Source organism: Euleptes europaea, chromosome 2, assembly GCF_029931775.1.
Source record: "Euleptes europaea isolate rEulEur1 chromosome 2, rEulEur1.hap1, whole genome shotgun sequence".
In the NCBI taxonomy this organism is placed as follows: Eukaryota; Metazoa; Chordata; class Lepidosauria; order Squamata; family Sphaerodactylidae; genus Euleptes; species Euleptes europaea.
Window position 1 is genome coordinate 56,648,610 of NC_079313.1, and position 20,475 is coordinate 56,669,084.

The window sequence follows — 20,475 nt, forward strand, 5'->3', positions numbered from 1 at the left end:
ATCTGAAGTTGGCAACCCTAGGTACACAACCCTACCTCCCTCACTGCAGTTAGTACTTGGGTGCATTTTATGCAGATGCAGTAAAGGAAGAGAATATTATATCTTCTTCTTCCCTCTTGATCCACAGTGGATATATCATGCTGGTGGCAGTGTACACTTTCTTACAGACTAAAATGTGTGACATTTTAAAAACAAATGTTAAGCACTAACTTGCTCTTATGCTGCTAACTCTCATGAAAAGCAATGAAATATCATTCAATTGCATGAACCTTTGGGACATAAAGTGGGTTTGGTACAACCAGTTTTTCAATTGATGAAAAAGGGAGGAAAGGGTCCCCTTTGACTACCAAAAAGGCTATGTTTGGGCTCATGGGATCTCCATGAATAAAAGCCATGTGGAACAGGGGTTGAAATAGAGGGGAATTGGCCACACAACAGAGCAAAAAAACAAAACAAAAACTGGTTGAATGCATCCCAGTATTTCTGCTCTACTCTCATTGTGTTAATATGCATTGTCAACTTTGAAGATGCTGATCACCTGTTAAGCAGTAAAAAGGTGGTAAGAATCTCTCCTTTTCTGCTTCCCAGGTGATCAGTGTTGACCTTCTGTTTGAAGCAAGACATCTTCTCGCACACAACATTAGGCTCACAGCCTGCAGTTGCATACAATAGACATTGGATCACAGCCAAAGTCTTGTTATTGGGTTTTTTTCCCCAAAGCATTATACCTGGCATAGGAAACAATCTTAATTGAAATTATTTATAAACTTCTGCCATGTTTGTAATAATGATTAGTGCTCTGCCAAAAATAAAAAAGGTATGTGGGGGAGAAGGAATAGAAACCCAGGATTGTATTATCAAATAAAGTTTTAAAGACGTTATTGAGCCATTTATCTTGAACATTATATTATAATTTCCCCCCCAGGATGTCAAGGATTATATTCTTACAAGAATCACTCAGCTAGGAATAATTATCTCGTTGATTTGCCTCTCCATGTGCATTTTCACATTCTGGTTCTTTAGTGAAATTCAAAGTACAAGAACAACAATTCATAAAAATCTCTGTTGCAGTCTTTTCCTGGCAGAGCTTATTTTTCTTGTTGGGATTAACATGAGCACTAATCAGGTGTGTATACTTTCCTTGTTGTTTCTTCATTTGGAACACAAAAAACAAATGTATGCTTTACTTTGCCATTCTCAAATATGAATGTTGCATTTTCTAGTCTTAATATGAATGTTGTCATTTGAGTTTTCACACAGGCAGTTGTGTGGGAATTTAAAATTGTCTTCTAAGGATTTCAGGCAATTACGGTAATGATGGAGACCTTAATGAAGAACACTGGAGGCATAGTATTAGTTTTGTTTAAAGACAAATGTTCCAGAAATAGGGGAAAAAATCTAACGGTTTCAACAGGAATTATGTCGATTTACTCTTTCTGTCTCCAGTGTACAAGAATGCTGCTCGAATACAGCTCTGTAGTGCTCTTGTCATTTTATTTCATTGTAAATAGTATCACCAGTGCCAATTTTAGTATGCTGAATATTAATAATGTATTTATTTATTTAAATCAGCCACCCTGAGGGTCAAGGAGAATAACAATGTTCAACCAAGGTTTACAATCTAAAATGTGTGTTTGTAAAGTGCCATCAAATCACAGCTGAATTATGGCAACCTCAGGCAGGGGCTTTCAGGGCAAGTGAGAAGCAGTGGTGGGTTGCCCTTGCTTTCTTCTGCAAAGTCTTCCTTCATGGTGTCCCTTCCAAGTACTGACCCTGCTTAGCTTCTGAGATCGGACGAGATTGGGCTATACCATGCCTCCTTCCCTCTCACATTATAAATTAGACAAATGGAAAAGAGAACAAAGGAACTGAATAAAAAGAATGACTGGAGCATAAATCTTCTAGCAATGTGTCCTGTCCTTCTCAGTTCCTTTGTCTATCTATACTGTCAAATGACTTCTCTTGGGAAACCAAAATCAAGCAGATCCTCTAAGGGTACTTGGTTCGAGATAGTTTATTTGCGGCCCTTGGCCAGATAAAACAAGATACATGGATTAAAATGGTCTTACCGACAAAGGTTTACAGTCCAAGTCTTAAATCACTTTAAAAAAATAATAATAATAAAATAAATAACATCCAAGTTACATCTGCCATTTGGACTAAGAGACTACTCTGTGGCAATGAATTTTCATTGCAGCCGTACAAAATTTTGCTACCTCAGAGGTGATTGAGGGATTATCACCTTGTAGGAGCTTTTCTATCTTTTCTCTTTCCCTGTCGGGTCCCATTCTCAGTATGACGGGCTCAATAAACTTAGAACGGGGTATAGTGTAAAAGTTACAGTTCAGGAGAACATGTTCAGTGGTTTCTAAATCCCTGGATTTGCAGGGGCATAGTCTCTCTGCCCTGGGTATCTTCTTGAATTTCCCCTCTAACATAGCAGAGGGTAAGTACAAATACAATCATTTGTACTTATTGGAAGTTGATATAGGAAGTGACAAGGGTAGCTCAAGGAATCATAGAATTTTTGGTGATACCTAGAGCTACCCTTGTTACTTCCTGTATCAAGACCTGGTGAGTACACAAGGAGGCTTTTTTCTTTAATTTTTCCTTGTTGCCACTCACAGCTTTGGTGGGCAACTGGGCCTAGGGGTGGGAGATCCCCCACCAAGGGCTTAGCAGCCCTACCTGTAAAAAGCCCTACTTTTTATTGTGAGCTGAGTTCAGGTTTAATTGATTTTATTGTGTTTCTACCTAGTCCGTGTTTGATACTATCAAATCTGTATATGAATTCCAACTCAGGAGCCAAGCACCAGCAGCAACATTGGGTTTAAGAAGAGGAGTTTAACTGATGAGCTGGATAGTACAGGAAGAGGGAGATGGGCAGCCAGTGCAGATCTTTGAGCATCGGGATTATATGATCCCCACATGCATACCCTAACAACAGCTTGGCTGCCAAATTTTGGACCAACTGAAGTTTCTGTAAAGTTTTCAAAGGAATCTACATGTAAAGCAGATTGCAGTAATCTAACTAGGATGTGATCAGTTCCTGAATCATCACGGCCAGAACATATTGCCGTGACCTCTGATTTCCCAGCTTTCATTTTTTTAAAATGCAAATCAACAACAAAAAAAGGACTAGAAACTTTAAAAAAAAGAAATCTGGGAATTGAGAGATTATGGCAGTCGATTGTTCAAATATTAGGACACAACTGCAATTACTGATTTAAAAAAGTGAACTCAAAAAGAGAAAATGATAGTAATGGCTGCATGCAAAGGCAATTGTAATGTATTGTACTGCTGGAAGGAATTCAATGAAGCAATCTGTTGAATGGACATCAACTAGCTGACAAATAGTATGTTGAAAAGTTGGTACTCTGTTCACCACTAGCAAACAGGACATGAGCTGAGCCAGTGAGTGTTTGAGCCATCCCTAAGGCATGCTTTAAAAGATATGTAAAGAATCATACAATAGCATCTAGCTAATAAGAGTGGATTAAACAATACTCTTTTTATTAGGCTGTAAAATACAATTGAAAATCATTTTCATTTTCAAAGTTTGTTTCCAAAGTTTACTTACTTACATATACATTTATTTCTGAATTAAAATATGTATATCCCACCTTTCCTTTAGGCTCAAGGCAGTTTACACAGCACAGTTAAACCATTACAATGTAAAACTAATAGAATAGAGCAAGTAGGGAAACAGCAAAAACTTGTCCTGCTGCATTAGGGGACATGACAGGGGAGGGAGATGGGGCTCTTTCAAGGATTTTGTCCCCACCCCCATCTTTCCTTTACAGGTTTGGAAATCTCAGCAATATTGTTCTGGTTGCCTAGCAACCTCCAAAATGGGCACTGAGAGCTCAGTGGGCATTTTTTTATTAAACCTACAGGTAATGTTTCTATCATCTGAGAAGTTTTAATTCCCCAATGTTTTGGTGTTTTTAAGATTTCAGTTTTTCTGCGAACTTGGGACATCTTTTAAATTTGTAGTGAAATTTTCCCTATCTGTCCCATTTTGCTGAACTATTAATGCACACACTGTGGCACACTTTTGAATTAGGAATAGAATAGAATAGAATAGAATAGAATAGAATAGAATAGAATAGAATAGAATAGAATAGAATAGAATAGAATAGAATAGAATAGAACCCTACATACTGCCAAAGATATCTGCAGTGTATACCCAATTAAAAGAATTGCCAACTATAATAAATAGCCTTGCATAATGTATATGTTTAGCAGTGGCAGTTAATATACTGGATGGACTTACATGGGCATGGCAGATAAAAAATGAGGCTGTGGCTTGATTTTTAAAAAATAGGCATGGGTTTTTCCCATGTATTTCCAGAAAAGTAATGAGAAGATGGATATTCTTGTATTGAAAAATAATCTCAGTGGAACAAGTTTTCTTCTATAGTGGGATCACTTCTTTTTAAACTAGTTTGATATATACAAAGTCTTTGTTATTCACTTACCTTGCTCTCTGTTTGCTCTTTTAGCTATTCTGTTCAATCACCGCAGGATTACTCCATTACTTCCTCTTAGCTGCTTTTGCATGGATGTGCATTGAAGGCATTCACCTTTACCTGATAGTTGTCGGAGTAATGTACAATAAGGGATTCCTTCACAAGAATTTCTATATCTTTGGCTACGTGAGCCCAGCAGTGGTTGTTGGAATTTCTGCTGCACTGGGATACAAATACTATAGAAGAACTGATGCGTAGGTCATTGTTTTCACATACTGCCTTTCATTATGAGTAGTTCTGTCATAACGTTTCTGGAAGGGATGTGGTAGCCAAAACATATTTTTGTCAGTGCAAAACTTGGTATTTCACATTATTCTGCTTTACAGTGGGTTGTCCATGTTTTGTGTACATACTTGAGTGTGTGAACTTTATTTGTTTATTTCTTATCCCCATTCCTCCAAAGAACTCAAAGTGATATCCATATTCCCTCCCATCACTGTCATCATGGACTGTGTTGATCTACTTTTAGGAGAGAATGGATGGCTGTCCATTCTCCAGCGAAGAAAGATTACATATGATTAGCACTGCAAATGCTGACATTGCCCATGATTTCTTCTGAAAACCCACCATTGAACCAACAAAAATATGAACAAGAGCTAGCCAGTGGCAGTGGAGGCCTGAAATCCACCTCCTGGGGCCATTGTTTCACTTTATTATATTGGACAGCTTGTCATGCTATTTCTTTTGATTCTCTGTACTTCTTAAGCTCCTTATTTATCTGTTTATTCACCTTTATAAAGTTTCTCCTTTCCTGAAACTCATCTCTTAAGAGGTTGCCTTTTCTTTTTTACACTTCTATATTTTCCTTGTGCTGAATCCTTTATAGTGTAAGGATCTATAACATTTATCTCATGTTGAGCTGAGGGTATCCTGAGGTGTGGGAGAGACAATGGTTCAATGCAGAAAGTCCCAGGGTTAATCCCAGTTAGAAGGATCAGCTAGGAGGTGATATGGAAATCATCTATCTGAAACCCCAGAGAGCTATTGTGTATCACAGTGGACAAAGCTGACCTTGATGAACCAATGGTCTGGCTCAGTAGAAGGCAGTTATGTGATAATGTGAGATAAAATGTGGTACATGACTTTGTGAAATAGTCTAGACTGAGAGACAGTCATTGGCCCAAGGCCACCTAGTGAGCTTCATAACTAGAGGGAGCAGTTGAACCCAGACCTCTTACTAGTCCACCCTTCTAACCATTTTACCATACTGTCTCTCAACTCACTATCCCTCAACATCTGTACCTTTCTGTCTTTTAGACAATAACTGGACTAATAACTGAAACTGTTCTTCTGCTAACCTTTGAGTCACTTTCTCCCATGTTCAGCTCCACAGCTTGGCAAGGTGTGGTAAATGCTAGTAAGGGCCTCAATGAAGATGTTGGTTTATTGTTATTTTGAGATGTTTTGGTTTGGTTGATATTTATGTAGTGGGACTGAAAGTACCATTAATGATAGGCAACACAACAAACAAACACTGCTCAGCCAACAGGTATAAACTGAAGCTGGACTCCCTTCTTTTGTGGGGTGTCCTGTTACAGCCAGTGTGGGTGGGGAAGGGGTAAATTGAAGGGAAGCTTATGTGGAGAATTTCACTAACTTCACCTCACCTTATTTTGTTGTCTGCTTACTACCCCAGCAAAGTTGGGAAAGGGTCATAATTGGAGGGGGTAAGGAAGGCAGCCACCACCCCTGTGGCATGCAGAGAGGGTGGCAGAACTGCCCCTCCTACCCGGCCTGCTCCTCCTGTAGGAGAGGCAGTTCTGCTGCCCTCTCTGCACATCACAGGGGTGGCAGCTGCCCTCCTCGCCCCCTCCCAGCTACAGCCCTGAGTTAGGGAGCCTTGGGCAGCTACATGGGACCTGTGAGAGAAGACAACACCAGTGAGAAGAATACTACAGGCTATTGTCCCACTGTGTTCTCTTTGTCCTCTAGCTTGTTGAGGCTAGAAAGTAGGGGCTGGGGATGAGGGCAGGATAAAACTCACACACACACAAAAAAAAAGATCAGCCTTTCAAGACCAGCCAGTAGCCAGGCAGTGCCCCTATGAGAAGAGTCATAATTGAGACCTTAATAGGAAGTCTAAGGCAGCAGCTTCTACTACAGTTTCCTTTCCTGTCAGGGAGTTGGGCTATACATTGCAACAGAGGAAGAACTATGCTGCATTTCATGAAGCTTTTTTAGCCTAACATCTTCTAATAGGTATCTGCTTTCCCATTAGGGGATGCACACTTACACTAGTTACCGCTGTTGTGGCTCTCTTTAAGAGGGAAAAAGACATGTTGTAAACTTTAAAAAAAAACAAGTAAAATAAACATCAATGAGACACTAGACAGCAAACTTGGTGGTCAACATTCAAGTAGTAGTCAAGTAATCTGATAGGACAGAGACTGGTGGCCTTCCACAGAAAACAAGTAACTAGGAGAGTGAACAGATCTGGGAAATTTATAGCAGCTAGAATAGTGGGACTGAATCTCTGGAATCATATGTTTATGAGGACCAGAGGGATTCTACACTTCAGGGCTTATCTACCAATTTGAACTGCCTACAGTTCCCTCCTCTGATTAGTAGTATTAGTGGCAAAAGAAGCCACTTCCTGTCTGATTCATGGAGCTCCCAGACAGAGACCCACAGTTCCCAAGAATGGGGGGACAACATTCAACTTGGGTTCCATCCATGCATGTTGATAAATAATCTTTAAACACGGTCACACAGCCCGGATAACCTACAAGAACCAATCAACTCTGACCGTGAAAGCCTTCGACAATATTTTGAAAGCCTTCGACAATCTTTAAACACATTTCAAGGAATTATGTGCTGTTTACTTTTCAGATGTTGGCTCAGCACAAAGAATAACTTTATATGGAGTTTTATAGGACCAGCATGTCTAATAATTCTTGTAAGTATGCTATTTCTTTTTTATTGGAGTACATAAAACTGATAATAAAAGGTGTTTAATAATTACTAACCCATTGACAGCCCACCTGTGAGTGCTAATTATATGGCAAAATTAACTATTTTAGACATTTTTAACTAGCCACTCTAAAATATATTTATCTTGTATATGCCTAAATACTTTGGCGGTCTGGAAGACATATGTTTGATTAAATAATATTTCAGATGAGGGACTCTTTTTCACTGTCTTATGGCTTCAGGGAACAGAATTCTCTGTAGCAATTCAAGTATGTAAGATGTAGCTTCTTTACATGTCAGTGACATCTCTGAAGAACTCGGCAGGGGGTGTACACAGACATTGTGCCAGGAGACAGATAATCTGGTATTTCAAATGCTGAGTTACTTAACGTTTTATCTGTGATCGGTCATCTTTGAAGATTAGGCTGTCATCTTTATGATTTTATCATTCTTGGGTACCCTGTCATCATCAAGGCTATTTTAAACAAAATTGCGACATCAGAGACAAGAACCCACTATTTCACATGGGCAGGCAAGCCAAGAATTGATAGCCCTCTATTTTTGCTGGGGAAAGGAGCCCTTTTAATTCCCACTGGAAATATTTTCAAGCTTGTTCTTGTTGGTGTCATGTTCACAACAAACAAACAAACAAATCACCTGGCTACATCAAAAGGTTTCCTATGTGTTACAAAGTTAAACAAGTTAAAAAAATAGATACAGATCCTCTAAGAGCAGGTTCACTGGTGCAGCAGGTTACGTGAGTAGCAGTTCCAGAGAACGCACAGACACTCATGTATAATAGTATAATTATTAAAAAAAAAACCAGCTCAAAGGCATTTCACGGGTTACTCAGTATTAAACTTCTTCTCATTGACTGTTCTGAGTATATAAGTGTTGAAATACATAATGCCTATGTTAGAGCAAGCTCTTTTGGATTATAGAAATCCAACCAAGTGGATCAAGGGTTTCACCCTAATCTAGAGCAGCAGTTCTCAACCTTTCATATCACTCAAGGAAAAAATCTGGTCCCGCTATGAGAGAAACAAAAAGCCCACTTTTCCATGAAGGACATTTATATGTTTACAAGCAGTCTGTTGTTATATTTATCTTTAATAGTAAGTTTTAAGGGCATTAAATTGCAGTAAAATTGTTGGAAGTAAATGGTATTGCTTTAAAACAAACAAAAAAAGTAATTCCATTAGCAGTTGAAAATACTACTGAGTATAAATTCTACTGCTATGGTAACTGTAAAACACAAAGCAAAACACTGAAGAAGCAATGCACATGACAAAAGGGGAAAGGGGACGGTTCTAACCCACCACAGATGGAGGTCAGGTATATGCATAATTTGGAAAATGGAGATCTGCTTTATTGATTAAGAATACATTTGGGGATTCTACATATGATATTCTTTAGTTGCTTTGATTATTAGGACAATGCTATTACTGAAAATGGTGACTAGGAGGAATGGAGAAAGGGCAGAAGCCCAATGGATAATCCCTGGCAGCAAGGATCAGCAGTAGTAAGAAGTAACGCATGAAAGCAGCGCACTTGCTGGTGGGTAGGGAGAATGGGGCACTAAGAGAAACACTGACTGTCAAAGATTACTACTAGGATGCCAAAAGGTCATAGAGAGATAATCTATGGCAGGTAGGGTTGACAGGAGATGGCATGTCACTCTTGGATGTGGGCAAGTGGGAGAGAAAATTCTTAGCTATTGCTTTCAAAACTCAGTGTCTCACCAAGGCCGTTAAAGCAGTACCATAATGAAAGATGAAAATGAGCAGGAAAAACACAAAAGCATAAATCAATTATTGATTGTGCTGTAACATCAACAATACAACACTGCTGAAGAAATAAAATCCTTATAATAAAACAGGAGAATACAAATGCAATAAATACCAAACCAGTTGGCAGAGGAATGAAAACCAGAGTAAAAAGCAAAAGCAAGCATTAAGAACACACATACACACATTTATTTATTTATTTATTCATTTAAATCTACTATAACTACCAACAATTCCCTGGAAAACCAAAAAAAAAAAAAAATGACCCTAAAACCTGATGCCAGGTAAATTGCTGCAGAGAGGAAGATTCAAAGATGTGTGTGCAGTGCTGTCAAGTGGCAACTGACTTATGGCAACCCAGTAGGGTTTTCAACAGAGGTGGTTTGCAATTGCCTTTCTCTGCATAGCAACCCTGGCATTCCTTGGTGTTCTCCTATCCAAGTACTAACCAGGACCAACCCTGCTTAGCTTCTGAGAACTGAGGGGAACAGGCTAGCCTGGGCCATCCAAAGATGGGAAATGACAATTGAAATATTCTTTTTGTCTGATAGCCAGACCCTCCATCTTCAGAAAGTGATACACATAACATTATACAAATGCTCACAATTCAGTCTCAATAAATCACATTTATTTGGAGACTTCATAAGGCCTGGTATGGTACAGGAGTTATCAGATGAAGAAAGGTTTCTTGTACATAAATGGGGAACATATAGGCAAAATATTTCAGCTGGGTCTTCAAACTTAATATTCTGCAGTTAGATTTTGCAATAAAGCACTACCACTTACATTCATACATTGGCAATGTATGAATCCCTGGACAAGTTTTGCCTGGATGGTCTATATTAGCCATATGCATTTGGGGTTTCCTTTGACTTCCCACAGTACTATGAATTTTTTTTTTCCTTAGGCAATTTTGCTTTGTCATAGCACCAGGTTTTTTACCGTCCACTGGACAGTGGTTTTTATTGGTTAGTATTGCTCATTTTTACATAACCATAGAAATGTTCTATTGGATATGCAATTATAATATTCAAAAAGGTACAATAGAATAGAAATGCAAGTTCCATTATAATGTAAGAATTTGATGTGTATGTTTGTGTGTCTGTATGTTTGTATGGTTTGTAATATTTGTTTGAAAAACAAAAAAAGTTTTAAAAAATTATTTCTCCCACCAGCTGTTTGAGTGCTGGCAGGCAAGTCCCACTGGGATCAGGAGATCTCCTGCCCCTAGTGGGCACATGACAACCACAAGCTAACCTAACTAATGTTTTCTACTGTGTAATGGACTGTTGTAATCATCATCCATTTCTCCTCAACAAATATTTATATTATTGAATGGTTCAGGAGGCCCAGGGAATTTTGCCTTGGTTATATTTGCAATGGGACTACATAGTGAACCATTCACACAAATGGGATCCATGTGGATCTACATCAGGATGCGGTTGGGATGGGGGCGGGGGGGGAGAAACCCAGCTCATTTAGTCTGTCCTTCTATGTGCTGATAGAATATATGAAAGTGTAACATATTATGCTCTTTCTATCGTTTTAAGCAGCTTAGAAATATACTTTTTAATAAAAATCTACATTCTCCTATAGTACAGAAGGCTTAAGTAATTTAAAGCCAACAGAGGTCTGTAGGAAAAAGGGGGGGGGGCAATTACACACTTCAGAAAAAAGTGTGTTGTAATTTTTTTTCTGGGAGCAGCAGTTACAAGAACAATTGAAACATCAAGTACAAAGCTGTAAAGAACAGCAGCTTTCAAGCGTACATTTTATCTCGAGCATAACGGATAGATTGCAACAATTTCACAGACTTTTCAAAGCAGGCCTAGCCACAGTTCAGCTCTCTCGCAAACAGCATGCTGCAGCTCTAATTCTTACTCAGAATCATTACATCTTTAGTGAGAAGGGGAAAAATGTAAAGTGGGATTCAAAGAGCTACTGAAGGGCCCCCAAGGGTTTGGACATACCTACAGGGATAGTTCCATTCTTTTCTTAGAGGGTGATCAGTTCCCCCGCCCCGCCATATCATAAACTGTTTTTGAGATTTCACTTGGTTTCAAAAAAGGCTTGTTGTGCCTTGCAGGAAGTAACATTTGAGAAACCACAGTCCAAACATAGTGTGTGTGCAAATGATTTTTTGGCTCTGGGTCACATGGTTTAAATGAGAGCTTTTATCTTTTATAAGAAGGTGAGGGAAACTTAGGGGTATAGCAGGTCGGCATTTTAGTGTAAAGACTGCAAATAAATTAAGAGCAAATTGGTAATGTGGATTGGTTTAGATTCCTTACCTCAAAATGATAGTGTCAGTAAGATAGTCTGATAGTTGCATTGCTGAACAGGCAGAGGTCATGGATCCCTGATAGAACATCAGCTTTTCATGCAGAAGACCCCAGGTTCAATCCCTAATATCACCAGTTAGAAGACTGGTGGTGTCATGTGAGAGACCTCAGCCTGAGACCCTGAAGATCTCATTCAGAGCATATAGTACTGACCTTGAAAACCCAATGGTCTAACTGGAATAAGGTACCTTCGGGTGTTCATGTGATACAAAACTGAGCTCACGCATGTATCACCCTTTTCTTGTTCTTCTCCAGCTGACTCAGAAGCAGGGCCATTCGGGGGCAGAAGGGCTTTTTGGCTTGGGCCTCAAGCTCAAAGGGGAAGGACATGTTATTTTTTTGTCATTTGATAAGTTTTGTAACTTGTTTTTCTATGCAACCCTGTCAGCCAAAATGTAACCCATTCTCATATTTAGTTTTGTTTTGGCTGGGGACTCAAAAACTGCAAGTGGCCTAAGGCTCCGAAGCAGGAGACCTGGTCCCTCTCCCCAGGTCCCTCTGGTATTCTGAGAGGACCTGTTCAGGAACAACATTTTTTCTTTACCAATTAAGACACCATTAGCATTCAGAAGTATATGCTACTGGCCTAATTAATCCTATCTAATAACTGTTCTGAATTTTGATTCTATACATGAAAAGCATGGTGTCAGAAGCTTGCTAGACTGAACTATGGATAATAGGGCATTTCAAACCTTTGTAAAACAAGCTGCAGACCAAAGATAAATTCCCACAAGCATTAGCTAAGACTATATTTTAGATTAGATCAGAATAACCAAGTCAGACAGGATGTGTGTGTATGTGTGTGTGTGTTGTAATATATTTAAATAGAATGAGTTTTGTGCAGGGGGTTGGGAAACAAAACAAGACAAAACAACTACTCAGCAGTGGATTGCCACCCTCAAGCTGTGTATCTCCACATCTAATATGTATCATTTGAGAATATTAAGGTCTCTGTCAGTGGTGACCAGAAATGGGGAGAGGGAGAATCACAACATGATATTGTTGATGTACTTGGTAGTAAGTAGGGCTGTACAGCCAAACATTAAATAATAAGAAATCATGCCAAAAATTCCCCTCCCAGTGCTTGCTCTGTGATGCTGTCAGTTGCCAAATGCAAATTTCTGTACTCTTCATGAAACCTTCACCCATCAATCTAAGGATCCTAAATGTCTTCTCTGCCTATTCTGCCCTACTGCTTGCCTTCTTGGGGTATTCAACAACTTCCAGTGCCCACTGCATGTGAGAATAATACTCTGCAAGCTGGGTAGAAACAAGTATGGATGTCAGTTCTAACTTTTCAATAAGCTTTATTTCTACATGATGAGCTGTGCGAGTTACACTGAAGATGTTTGCTTATGAAATGGTAGAATTACTCGGGAAGACCATCTGTGCCTTTGAAGACTGCCGTCATGAGTGTATGAAGTTGTTCCTGCAGCTGACAACTACACTGCTTAACAACAAGTTTAATTTAAGGACTGCATAGTAATGAATATTGTGAATACTGTATGGTGAACAAGACTCCTTCGACTGGAGTTTGTTGTGTAATATTTGTTGGAATCATAGGGCTACTATTTATAAAGTATATATCAGGATGTTTACTGCTGCAAAATCTCCTTTCATCTAACCTCTTTATTCCCACTTGTTAATTTTTTTCTTGTTCTTTGGCAATCTATAACTAAATAACTAAAGCATTTGGCCAGATGTATTGATCCGGGAGATAGCAAGAGAGATCAGAACAGCAGATATACCACTCAATATTTGACTGCCAACTTGTGTGCAATTTTAGTTAATTAATATGGCATACATTTTCATTTTCTGGCTTAAACTGTGGCATTGTGAGCATATTAGCTCTCTTCTACTTTAGCTGAAACAGCACTGAAGCAATTCTTATCCAATGGTTAGCCTGAAGATAGAAATCTTTTTTTCCTGTTCACGGAAGATTGCACATCAGAATTCAAGCTTGTTAATTCTAACATTGATAATAAGGGTCACTGGGAAGAATGATGTCTATACAGCTGTTCTGAACATCAGACATTTTTGAAGGCGCCATATCTAATCTAATTTTTTTAAGCAAGTATATTACTAAAAGAGCAGCAGGAGACATCTTCTCCCCCTCCTCCCTCTCTATTTTTCTAAGGTTTGACATCAGCATATAGATGGTTCTATCAATTATTGAGCACAAGCCTGAAAAACTAGAAAGGAATGATTTGGGAGCTACAGTTTTGAAGCTTTGAATGTGAGGCACTCAGCTGACTCAGAACAAGAGTGCCAGAATCTTTAGAATTAGTTTTTTCTTTACTAGACTGGATCTTCTTTGTAGCAATAGAGAGCTGTAAAGGGTCTAATTCTTAAAGAGGCTTCTATATCAGAGAGTTTCTCCTATTCTTATCTCGGGGGGGGGGGGGGATCATATATTGCACATATTCTTCACCTCTCTCCTTTTGCTATGCTTATTTTCAAATAGCTGCTTTTAAAATTCTTCAGTTACTGTATGATTTATGAAGAATTGTTTCAATATTCTCCTCCCTGAGCAATTTAATCTTAATTATCGTTATAATATTCTTCTTTTATGGCATTATCATATTTTGCAGGCAGGTATAATATGCTTTGTAATACATTACCAACAAAAGTGGATAAGAATAGAATAAAATGAGAGTGAAATGCTTTGCCCCATTGAGATATGTATAAATTGTATTGATATACTTGGAGTATTCAGAGCAGCAAAGCTAAAGAAATGTGTATAGCTCGCTGCTGTGAGAAAAGAAATGAAGACCTGACTTAATACACAGCAAAGTAATCCCACTGGATCAAAGGGGTCAATTCACAGAATTGAGCTAAAGTTGGACATCCACAAACAGCATACTTGCTGGTAGCCTTACTGGCTGCAGTAAGTGGGCTCCTATACCAATAACTGCTTCCAACACTAGTTAGAAACATGTGGTCCAGAACGGCATGATAGAAGTGACTGAGGCTGCAAAAGGAAAAGGAGCTGGAGGTAAACAGCTCAGCACCTTTTAAGAACAACCTTGATGCCTCCCCATACTGAGCAGAGCCCCCAATCTATGATTAATTGATTAGATGTATACCATGGGGACTGCAACTCAAAGTCAATGCAGAGCTGTTACATATGCATTAACAGGTTTTGTGTATTTTAAAACCCTTAGCACTCAATTAAAAATTATGGCTGATTATGCTAAGTCTAGAATTATTTTACATAATATGAAGCATTAATGTATTTACTCCATCAGACTAACATCAGTGTGGTCTGCTGCTGTAAAACACCAGTGTTTTCCTATCCCTCAAGATCTAGCTTTTTAACTATGGGTTCGTGTATTTTATACATGTATGAATTCCTTCCTTCCTTCCTTCCTTCCTTCCTTCCTTCCTTCCTTCCTTCCTTCCTTCCTTCCTTCCTTCCTTCCTTCCTTCCTTCCTTCCTTCCTTCCTTCCTTCCTTCCTTCCTTCCCAGGGTCATTCATTCCCATTCCAAATCCCCTCCCTCGAGAAGATTGTTCTTCTGTAAGAATTAAAATACATTCTTCAAAAATCTAAAACTCTGCAAGGGATGTCTATTGTGGTGGGACAATATAAGAAGGGAAATGATGCCCATGGGAAGGATTATGCTTCCTATCTCCCTTACTGCCCTCACTGTTTCACTTTCAATCACACCTCCAAAGATTCTTCTCATTTTAAAAATATGCCACGTGGGCTTTGCCCATAAGGTATAGATAGCCCTTTAATAGTTGCTAGGCAACGAGCACTATTGCCTTGAAGCATTTACCATTTTTAGAGTTACATGAGCACCTTAGATGATTTTTAGTTTGTGAAGCAGAGTTACTGATAATCAATCAATAAGTCTGACTATTTATGGAAAAACTAGGGAAGTGTTCCCACCTGTAGTGTTTCTGGACCCGCTAGAGCTTATGTAGGTGACTTCGCCACTCTCTAAACTGTTGCTGTTCCTTCCTTGAGGCCTCAGTTTTACAGGGGAGGGGCTTCCACCACCCAAGTCTTCCTCTCCAATGCTACTATTCCTTTAACCCACCACTTTCTGTCTGGATTCAACCAAAGAATTGACAGAGGAGTCCTCCTCAGCCCAACCTGATTGGGGTGTAAATAGTATTGAGAAGTTGCTGCACTTTCCCCCCTCTATTCCAATGCTTTCCATGGCACCACACATCAAGCCATCCCAGGAACCACTTCCATTGTCCTTTCCTGGCTTGCATCAGTTGCCAGGGCAACACATCCTTCTCTCCTGCTGCCATGGCAGACAGGTCTGATTCTTCATGTTCTGGCCGTCTGGCTCCTTGTATGGCTCCCACCGATGCCCCTGAAGTCTGGGAGATACTATGCCCTACTGCTTTCCACACACCAACCTAACATCCCTATTTATGAGACGGAAAAATCTATACCATTGAAACGAGGGTAACAAAATATGTAAACTATCTTAAATGCCGACCAAAAAAGCTTTCAGAAAACTGCTAAATGCTCATGGCCTTTCATTGGATAATTTCATAAACAGAGGCTACAGTTGGACAAATCGAAATGTGGCTCTTCTTCCTGTATTTAGACATAGAGCAAGAAACACATTCAAAGCTAGCTGTTTAAGCAAACTGCCAAAAGAAGATGAAATAACTTGTATTCCTCAGATGTGTGCTCAATATGGAGCTGTCTGGATGTCTTACAACTCAGTCATAGATAGTAATGCAAAATCTAACACACTAGGATATCATATGATTTTGTGATTCTCTCTGGAGGAACTTAGAATTACAGTGATTCATACTTGCTGTTCTCTCCATCTGTAAATAGGCACAATAGTATTAGCACATCAGTAGATTTCTTTGTATGACATAGTGCTCAATAGCTTTTCCTTTACAAGGTATTTTACTTTTTGTTGCTATACATAAAGCTGAAGACTCAAATGTTCCCAAGGAGTATAAGAGCTGTGGAGAGCGATGCCTTGACAAATACCTTTGAGATCAAGCAGTCTGGAAAGGTTTAACAACCAAGTGCAGATTCCAATCCCATGGCACGCCTGGTTGGAGCCAGGGATCACCAGAATAAGTGTAGAGAATCCAGGTTCAAATTCTCATAAGTTTAGAATTTTGATTCAGTCCATACACTACTTGTGTGTAGTGGTATCAGTCCACTCTCTAGAATGGCTAATATGCAAGTGGATCATTTTTGCTATTGGTCTCGGAAGTCTCTTTCAAACAATGTGGATTAGAGTTGGCTCATTCCAGCAGCATGTTCATTTTACGCCTGCTTATTGCTGTACTGATTTCTTTATGGGGAAAACCTTAGAGAATATATTCCATTTTAATTTCTACCTCTAATATATTCCACCTAGTAGAAGATTGCAATCTATAGGTGTGCTTTCCTGAGCCAACCAAATGATCAGTCTTAAATCAGCACAGAGTTTTGGTTATTACAAGTGCCCATCACTGGGAATGCCATGGGGAGCCCCTGGCTTTCTGTGATGTTACCTTTTACTTGCAAGCCAGGAACAGTTTTAATTTCTGTCCCCATCATCTCCAATTATCCCCTGAATTACCCACAAAGGATAAACCTGATGAAGGCTCGAAATGATCCATTGTTAAACAAAGGGTATAATTTTCTAACAGAGCAGTTCCTCAATGGAATAAGCTTCCTCGGGAGGTGGTAAGCGCTCCTTCCCTGGAGGTTTTTTAAGCAGAGGCTAGATGGCCATCTGTCAGCAGCGCTGATTCTATGACCTTAGGCAGATCATGAGTGGGAGGGCATCTTGGCCATCTTCTGGGCATGGAGTATGGGTCTCTGGGGGTGTTGTTGGAGGTAGTTATGAATTTCCTGCATTGTGCAGGGGGTTGGACTAGATTACCCTGGGGATCCCTTCCAGCGCTATGATTCTATGATCTGAAATCTTATTATATGATGGAGACCCAAAGAAGAAACTGAATCCCTTCTGACACCATGTGTTATTGCCTTTTGCATGAAAATCAGGAATGAGAAATTCACTCAGGATCCTGCTCTTAGGTTCACACAGCAGAGATGGGTGCATTCCATACAACATCCACTTATTAGCAAGAAGATACAGGGATGAGAGCAACTGGTTCTAGGACAAGGGAGCTCATGCAGCCTGCACTTCTAACTAACAAATAGGATTAATGAGCAGGGAGGGACTCCACTTCATGAGACTAAACCTACACACAACTGGCGGGGGGGAGAGTCTGTTCCATTGTAACGTGTACAATAAATCAGACCTCCAGTCCAATTTCTTTGCTGCTCTTTGTTAGATGGCAGGCCGGCCAGCCAGCTAGCTGGTTGACCAGCCAGGAATAAGAAAGTGGTCCCCACTTCTTGTCTGACTGCCTTTCCTGTTTCATAATCAATGGGAAATGTGAGGTCAGTATGGTTAAAGTGGCCAGAGTGTTGGTCTAGAATCTGAGAAACCCAAGCTCAAGTCCCCCCTCTGCCAGGAAGCGGGTTGGGTGACCTTGGGTCAGTCACATACTTTCAACATTGCTTATGTTGCAGACGTTTTGTGAGGATAAAAGGAGGAAGAAAGGGCCATGTACCTGGGCATACTGGAAAAAAATTAAGGCCACTGGAAAAGGTTGGAGGGGGTTCAATGGCTTAGGGAGAGCCCCCCCCCCCCCCATTCAGGGCCACCTAGCCCACAGTGAGAAGTGGCCCGAGCCCCATGCCAGGCAGGAAGCGGCTGTCACCATAGTAAGATAGCAGTCTTTGTCATGTGTAGGGCAGCTGTTGTGCATGGGGTAGAGGAGGAAACTTGAAGCCCAGCAGAGCCTCATGCAGCACAGGGAAGGATGTTTTGGCCTGAGTGTAGCCTGCACAAGCAACCAGCCAAGCCCTGCACAGTGAAGCTGACATCTTCCTCCCTCTCTCCTTTGAGGGGCAGGGCCAGGAGCAGGCTAAGGACTGAGCCCTTTCCTAGGACCATTTTTTCATCCCAGTCCACCACTGCTTATATGCCACTCTGATCTCTTTGGAAGAAAACTGGGATTAAAGAGTATGAACTAGTTGCATAAGAACATAAAACATAAGCAAAGCCATGCTGGATCAGTCCAAGGCCCATCGAGTCCAGCAGTCTGTTCACACAGTGGCCAACCAGATGCTTCTAGGAAGCCCACAAACAAGACAACTAAAGCAGCATCCTGCCTGTGTTTCACATCACCTAATATAATAGGAATGATGTGTGTATGTGTGTGTGTGTGTGTGTTAAGTGCCATCAAGTCGCTTCCGACTCATGGTGACCCTATGAATGAAAGTCCTCCAAAATGTCCTATCTTTGACAGCCTTGTTCAGATCTTGCAAATTGAAGGCTGTGGCTTCCTTTATTGAGTCAATCCATCTCTTGTTGGGTCTTCCTCTTTTCCTGCTCTTCTCAACCTTTCCTAGCATGACTGTCTTTTCCAGTGAAAAGACATGTGAATAGGCATGATATTCCAGTGAATAGGCATGATACTGGAGAGAATAGGTATGCATCATGACTAGTATTCATTTTGGCTAGTAGCCTTGGATAGCCCTATCCTCCATGAACTTGTCCATTCCTCTCTTAAAGCCTTCCAAGTTGGCTGCCATCATCACTTCTGGGGCAGGGAGTTCCACAATTTAACTATGCATTGTGTGAAGAAATTCTTCCTTTTATCTGTTTTGAATCTCTCACACTTCAGCTTCAGCAGATGACCCCACATTCTAGTATTATAGAAAGGGAGAAAAGCTTTTCCTCATCTACTCTCTCCATACCATGCATAATTTTATAGACCTCTATAATGTCTCTCCTTAACCACCTTCTTTCTAAGCTAAACAGCCCTTCCACAATGACATCCTACTACCCGGCAGACTTTGAACCAAATTTCCCACTATGCACTAGGCACCTCTGGTGGTAATGAAACAGGCAAAGCACCAGCCATGAAATCAGGAAGAAAGTATATTTTTCCATCCTCCCTTCTTGCTGGTCAGCTGGCTAAGTCATTTTCCATAGAGCAGCAAGAAATCTGGAGAAGAGAGGGGGATGGGAGAGAGAAGGGGAAATGAAATACCTCAGAAACAATTTCAGATATTGCAGGGGGAATATATATATTGCAGTTGATATTCAGACAATTTACCAAATTCCATAGAATCCTCTACAAAAGTGTTACACACTATATATAGCAAGGTTCAATTAAAAAAAAACAACTAACAACCTAATGTGTCCATGAGCACTACATGCATGAAGAGCTCTCTGCCTCTGAATATCTATTGTTGTGCACTTCTGTTGTTAAAGAATACAAGGAGTTTTATGGCACCTTAAACAAATTTATTGTATCATAAGCTTTTGCAAACTAGGATCCACTTCATCAGATGCATGCACTGTTATTTTAGTTGAAGACATATGTATACATATGTGTGGAAGACAAAATTATTTCTCTATAATTGTGTGTGCATGTGCATGTGTCTGCTCTCTACTTTTTATATGCGGTGGAGTGAGTGCACTGCCAGCTATGAAATTTTATGTCGCAATAAATCTGTTAGTCTTTTGGGTACCAGACTGTGTTTTTGCTGCAATGCATTGACATAGTTGCTCCTCTGGAATTGTTACAAAAGTGGATCTTGAGGAAGGCTTTAGAGGGAGAGAGACTGAAGTAGTCTGCCTAGACAGGCAAATGGTTTGACCCAAACACAAGAAGCGACATGAAAGAAAGCACAAAGATGGGAGAAACAGAGAAAAACAAAGGAAGAAGAAAATAGATTTTACCCAATAATGAAAGCAAGATGAAACCTAAAGTGCTTTGCGCAATTCCAGTTCTTGAAACTACTCCTTTGTACCTCCAGATGTGAAACCTCTTGAGAGGAAGGCAGGTGCCACTCAACCAATTGTATACATGTGTGTACATAAACACTAAGGCACAATCTAGCATG

The 20,475-nt window shown here is 40.0% G+C and overlaps 1 protein-coding gene across 3 annotated transcripts in view; it reads left to right on the plus strand.

The window, feature by feature from the left end:
• ADGRL4 (adhesion G protein-coupled receptor L4) overlaps nucleotides 1–20,475 on the plus strand; it is a 129,533-nt gene that overhangs the window by 99,292 nt on the left and 9,766 nt on the right. For all 3 annotated transcript variants that reach the window (XM_056844114.1, XM_056844116.1, XM_056844115.1), the window contains 3 exons: nucleotides 926–1,126; nucleotides 4,506–4,726; nucleotides 7,362–7,428. In XM_056844114.1, coding sequence (XP_056700092.1) covers nucleotides 926–1,126; nucleotides 4,506–4,726; nucleotides 7,362–7,428 — 489 coding nt within the window. The remainder of the gene's footprint in view (nucleotides 1–925; nucleotides 1,127–4,505; nucleotides 4,727–7,361; nucleotides 7,429–20,475) is intronic.